Below are 6,000 nucleotides of genomic sequence, written 5' to 3' on the forward strand. Positions count from 1 at the left end.
TAAATCGGCCCCTAAATCTGTAAACTGGGTTTTCGAAAGCTGCTATTTAATTTGCAACATTTATAGGTGTTGCATTTTGACCTCTCCAGCAAGTGACAAACAAGCACAATTTTACACTATTATTATTATTATACTTTATTTATTTAGCGCCAACATATTCTGCAGCGCTGTCCATGGATACAATTCATATAAATAAAACAGTACAAGACTTGTAAGAGACAGGACAAAATTTACAAACACATACAGGAGGGATTGAGGGCCCTATTCCCGAGGGGATTTACAATCTAGAAGGGTAGGAGGTTGAGAAACAGGAGTTGAGGACTGCAAGATTGAGAAAGATACAACATATATAGATATGGTGTGTAGAAGCACACCAATCCTCAAGGGGGCGCTCTCAATCTTCACAAATGTAACACAATGTAATAAGAACAATAGTAATGTGTACAACAGCACTCTAAAAAAAAAACCAGCAGAATACCAGAAGAAATGTTTTTTTATATATTCTTGTGACTGGAAACACAATAAATGTGCAATAACTAAATGATATCCTGTAAGTCACAATAGCTCCAGAAGATTGCAAAGGTCAGCTCTCTGTCGTAGGGGGGTCAAAATCCTGATGATAACAGATGGTCTGAAAAAAGAAACACAGAGGCGCCCAATGGCCTAATACCACAATACCAGGGGACAAGCAAAATATGTAAGACTAATACTCACAAACGAATAGCACCAAAAAGTGCAAGGAAGCAGACTGGAACCTCACAGTTGCCCAGCAAACTGAACAGACGCAGAGACAATTCTGTAGTACTTCTTCACCAGTGAGGTCCTCCTAGTTCCTAAAAGGGAGGATATAGAGTCAACATAGCCCAGTACAGTTTGTACAAATATATGTGTATCCAGGGAATATGCACGCTTACATGTAGCAAAGCACCTCCGGGTGCAATATACACAGACTGGGACTTCTCAGCCACCCAGCTGACTGTTTCAAAGGTTTCAGCAAATAAGAAAGCTTCCATAACTGATGCAGGAGTATAGATGGATTCCCAGATAAAATCCAGCAACAAGGGTATTAGTTAAAAAGAATATTTTTATTTTAAAAGCAACATGTTTCTCAGCCTACAACTGGCTGTTTCCTCAGGCTATGATACATACAATTGAAATACACTTGCTGGGCGGCTGGTAAGTCCCAGTCTGTGTATATTGCACCTGGAGGTGCTTTGCTACATGTAAGCGTGCATATTCCCTGGATACACATATATTTGTACAAACTGTACTGGGCTATGTTGACTCTATATCCTCCCCTTTAGGAACCAGGAGGACCTCACTGGTGAAGAAGTACTACAGAATTATCTCTGCGTCTGTTCAGTTTGCTGGGCAACTTTGAGGTTCCAGTCTGCTTCCTTGCACTTTTTGGTGCTATTCGTTTGTGAGTATTAGTCTTACATATTTTGCTTGTCCCCTGGTATTGTGGTATTAGGCCATTGGGCGCCTCTGTGTTTCTTTTTTAAGATTGAGAAAGATGTTAATACAGAGTTAGATGAGGGAAATGTTAGGTAAGTGAAATTAATTTATTATTGAGTTGGGTGGTAGGCTTCTATGAACAGAAAAGTCTTCAGGGAACATTTAAAGGAAGAAAGATTAGGGCAAAGCCTGACAGTACAAGGAAGAGTGTTCCAGAGGGTAAGTGCTGCACAACAGAAGTCCTGCAGTCTAGCATGAGAAGAGGTGATAGCCGCGGAATGGAGGTCATTGTTGGATCTTAGTGGGTGGGTTGGAGTATACCTGTGTATTAGAGAGGATAGGTAGAGGGGAGCGGCGTTGGTGAGAGCTTTGTATGTAAGGGTGAGAATTTTGAATTTAATTCTGCTGTGAATGGGGAGCCAATGAAGGGACTCGCAGAGAGGTGCAGCAGATACAGAACGACGGGAAAGGTGGTTCAGCCTAGCCGAGGCATTTAGGATGGATTGAAGGGGAGAGAGGCAGGAAAGAGGAAGGCCAGCGAGTAGGTTATTGCAGTAGTCAAGTCGGGAGATAAAAAAGGAGTGGATTATTTGCTTTGTGGTGTCAGCGCTCAGAAAAGGTCGAATCTTGGAAATGTTGCGTAGATTGTTGCGGCAGGATGTAGAAAGTGATTGGATATGGGGGACGAAGGATAGATTTGAGTCAAGTGTAACTCCGAAGCAGCGGACTTGGGGCAATGGGGAAATGGTGATGCCGTCAACAGGGATAGAGAAGTCAGAAGTTGGCGTAGAGCTTGAGGGGGGATAAGAAGGAGCTCAGTCTTGGACATGTTAATCTTTAGTTGGTGAGAGGCCATCCAGGAAGAAATGCCAGATAAGCAGTCACTGACATGAGAAAGGACAGATGGAGAGAGAGGTAGATCTGGGTGTCATCAGCATCGAGGTGATATCTGAAGCCATAACTGTTAATAAGTTTACCCAGCAAAGTATAGATGGAGAAGAGTAGAGGACCCAGAACAGATCCTTGAGGTACTCCCACAGACATAGGCATAGGAGAGGAGGAGTCGCCTCCTCTCCTAAAGCACAAGGTGTTTATTGTCCTGCTACAAAAAAAAATTCTGCATGAAAAAATTTAAGGTACTAAATACAATATAATAATACATTTTCTTTTAAGCACAATAACAGTGAGTTTCATGTCCCTTGTAATATGATATGTAATTGATATGTAATATGATATGTAATTGATATGTAATATGATATGTAATATGATATGTAATTGATATGTAATATGATATGTAATTGATATGTAATATGATATGTAATTGATATGTAATATGATATGTAATTGATATGTAATATGATATGTAATTGATATATAATATGATATGTAATTGATATGTAATATGATATGTAATTGATATGTCTATTCTCTACTTACATAAAGGGATATAAAAAATGTATTTAAAAAAGTGTCTAATTTACTTCTATAATCAAATGTGCTTAGTTCCCATAATATTCTGTGTTTAAGAGATACTTAGGTTAGGTAGGTATGGTGCTGCCATCTAGTGCTTTTGCAAATGGATAATATTCTTGCAAAACTGCTGCCATATAGTGCTCTATATAACAAGCTGCAGATACAGCTCTGGAGCACCATTGGTTCAGGCTTGTATTAAGAAATGGTCATCAGACTGCTGCCTCCCAACCTATAGGCCAACTGTTAGCTGATGGTTTGCAATCACCCAGGATTAATCGGACTGGGCCGGTGATTGACAGCCCCTGCTTACACACAATTGGCGCACACAGGCAGAGGGCAGTGATGCAAAAGGCAGAGCCTTGTGTAATGTTAAATGCATGCAGTGTAATTGCTCCAGGCATGTGCACGCTTCTGAGTTTATGTCCCTGCTTTTCAACAAAAGATAATAGAAAAGAAAATTTGATAAATTTGAAAGCTGATTAAAATTGCACGCTCTAGCTGAATCATGAAAGAAAAAAAAAAGGGATTTTACAGTATGTCTCTTTAACCCTTTCACGCCATGGCTTATTTGTCTACATTGGAAAAAAGTTCTGATGTAGTCAAATAAGTAAAAATTCAACTCACGCGATTGTTCATGCAATCGTGTGATTTCAATGATGGGATCGGTTCAGGCCCTAGGTACACCCTCCAGCCCGCGATCCCAATCAGGAAGCACCGATAGCTTCAGTACATAGGATGTTCCATGCCGTCCTAATGGCACTAAAGCCCAGCACAGTTAGGACGGCATAGAACGTCCTAAGGGCGGGAAAGGGTTAGCACACAGCAAAAATCTAGTGTCTGCTAATTAATATCTGCATGAACTTGTCTCTACAACATACAATACTGACCCATTCACCTAATCTGTACTGTTTTCCAGCATGTCTCACAGCAATAACAACTCGGACGGCCTTGAAAAATCAGACTCTGGCTCACTGGGAGTCGCTGTGACAATAACCGATGACAAAACAGAGGAAAACAGCCATAAAATTGACTGCATTATATGTTTCTCATGTTACAACCTCTCAAACAGACTTCCACGCAAACTCTACTGTGGCCACACCTTCTGCCAGACGTGTATCAGGAGGCTGGACGCAGTGACCAATGAGCAGAGATGGATTCCGTGCCCACAGTGCCGGCAAAACACACCAACCCCACGAGGGGGCGTGGCAATGTTGGACCTGGACCTAACAGCTTTTTTGGCAGTAAAGTCAGAAAAAGAGAATCCACGATCATCAAGCAAGTCAGTAGAGATGGACGCAGAATTTAAATTGTTTGCAAAAACCATGCCAATAAGTCATCAACCATTGACTTACCATGAGACTGTCTCAGAGCCTCAGTTTCCAAGACGAATGTGTTGTAAAAACTGCTTTTGTTGCTGTTGCTGTAGCTATGATTAATACAACAACCAAAAAAGCTTAATAGGTGACACCCAGGATATCATTTATTTCCTTTTGAAGAGTTCTAATGCTTCTAATCCACTGGTTTACAATCCTGTCCTCGTGCCTCTCCAACAAGGTTTTCAGGATGACCTTGGATGAGAGCAGTAATATAACCTTGTTTACTAATCAGTTGATTATTTCACCTGTGCTCCAGTTCCGATATCCTCAAAATCTGGCCTGTTAGGGAGGTCTGAGGACTGGTTTGAAAATCAGTGATCTAATCTGTTTAGTGATATAAAGAATTTCTCATGTCAAGTATCTATGTACCATCATAAATATATAAAGAGGATCATATTAAAACTTTTAAATCTATGCTGTTTTGGAAAAAAGTAGGCTACATAGTGAACCATTTTTTACTCAAAAATAGATTTTGATGGGAAACGAGAACCAGAAGACCCATCAAGTCTGGTCTATAAAGAAGCATAAGAACCTCACATTTTCTGCTGCTAACTAGGGATGGGCGAATGTTTCTAAAAATTCGAAATTTAAAACTAATTTTTATACATTGGATCGTTCGAATCAAATTTCAAATGTTTATATAACATTCTAACATTCTATTTTCAAATTTTCGTTTTCGAATTTTTCAATAAAATTCGAAAATATTCGTTAGAATAATAGAATGTTTAGCTATGTATTCATTAAATTTCAAAATGTAATATTCGAATTTGAATGTGACATTCAAATTCGAAATAGTATTTCTAGTCTACATCTGTGTTTAATAAATGTCACATTCAAATTCGAAATAGTATTTCTAGTCTAATACTGTGTTTTTTAAATGTAATATTCGAATTCGAATGTGACATTCGAATTCGAATATGACATTCGAATTCAAAATAGTATTTTTAGTTTACAACTGTGTTTAATAAATGTGATATTCGATTTGAATGTGATATTCGATTTGAATGTGACATTCGAATTTGAAATAGTATTTCTAGTCTAATACTGTGTTTTATAAATGTAATTTTCAAATTCGAATGTGATATTCGATTCGAATGTGATATTCGATTCGAACGTGACATTCGAATTCGAAATAGTGTTTCTAGTCTACAATTGTGTTTTATAAATGTAATATTCGAATTCGAAAGTGACATTCGAAAACTGTAAATAACATTAGAAAATCTAATTTTTAAGAATATTCGTTCTTATCAACATTCTATTATGTAAATCGAATTTCTACAATAACATTCGTTCTAACATTCGAATTTGAATATAAACACATTCGCCCATCCCTCCTGCTAACACTTCTGCCTGTACAACCAAACATTTTAGCTTGAATGTGTATTGAAAAACAATACTTTAAAGGGATAGTCTACTCAAATTTAAACTTTCATGATTCAGACAGAACATGCAATTTAAAGCAACTTTCTAATGTACGCCTATTATTACATTTTCTTCATTCTCTTGCTATCTTTATTTGAAAAGGCAAGAATGTAAGCATAGGAGCCGGCCCATTTTTGGTTTAGCACCTGGGTAGCACTTTCTGATTGGTGTCTAAATGTAGCCACCAATCAGCAAGCGCTACCCAGGATCTGATCCAAAAATGGGACGGCTCCTATGCTTACATTCAAATAAAGATACCAAGAGAATGAAG

At 38.4% G+C, this 6,000-nt stretch overlaps 1 protein-coding gene across 1 annotated transcript in view; it reads left to right on the forward strand.

The window, feature by feature from the left end:
• RNF224 (ring finger protein 224) overlaps positions 1 to 4,721 on the forward strand; it is a 50,682-nt gene extending 45,961 nt beyond the window's left edge. The window contains exon 2 of the mRNA XM_053695999.1: positions 3,848 to 4,721. Within this exon, the coding sequence (XP_053551974.1) occupies positions 3,849 to 4,367 (519 nt within the window). The 5' untranslated portion in view covers position 3,848 and the 3' untranslated portion in view covers positions 4,368 to 4,721. The remainder of the gene's footprint in view (positions 1 to 3,847) is intronic.
• The last annotated feature ends 1,279 nt before the right edge of the window (positions 4,722 to 6,000 follow it).

This window comes from Bombina bombina, chromosome 12 (genome assembly GCF_027579735.1).
Source record: "Bombina bombina isolate aBomBom1 chromosome 12, aBomBom1.pri, whole genome shotgun sequence".
Taxonomy (NCBI): Eukaryota; Metazoa; Chordata; class Amphibia; order Anura; family Bombinatoridae; genus Bombina; species Bombina bombina.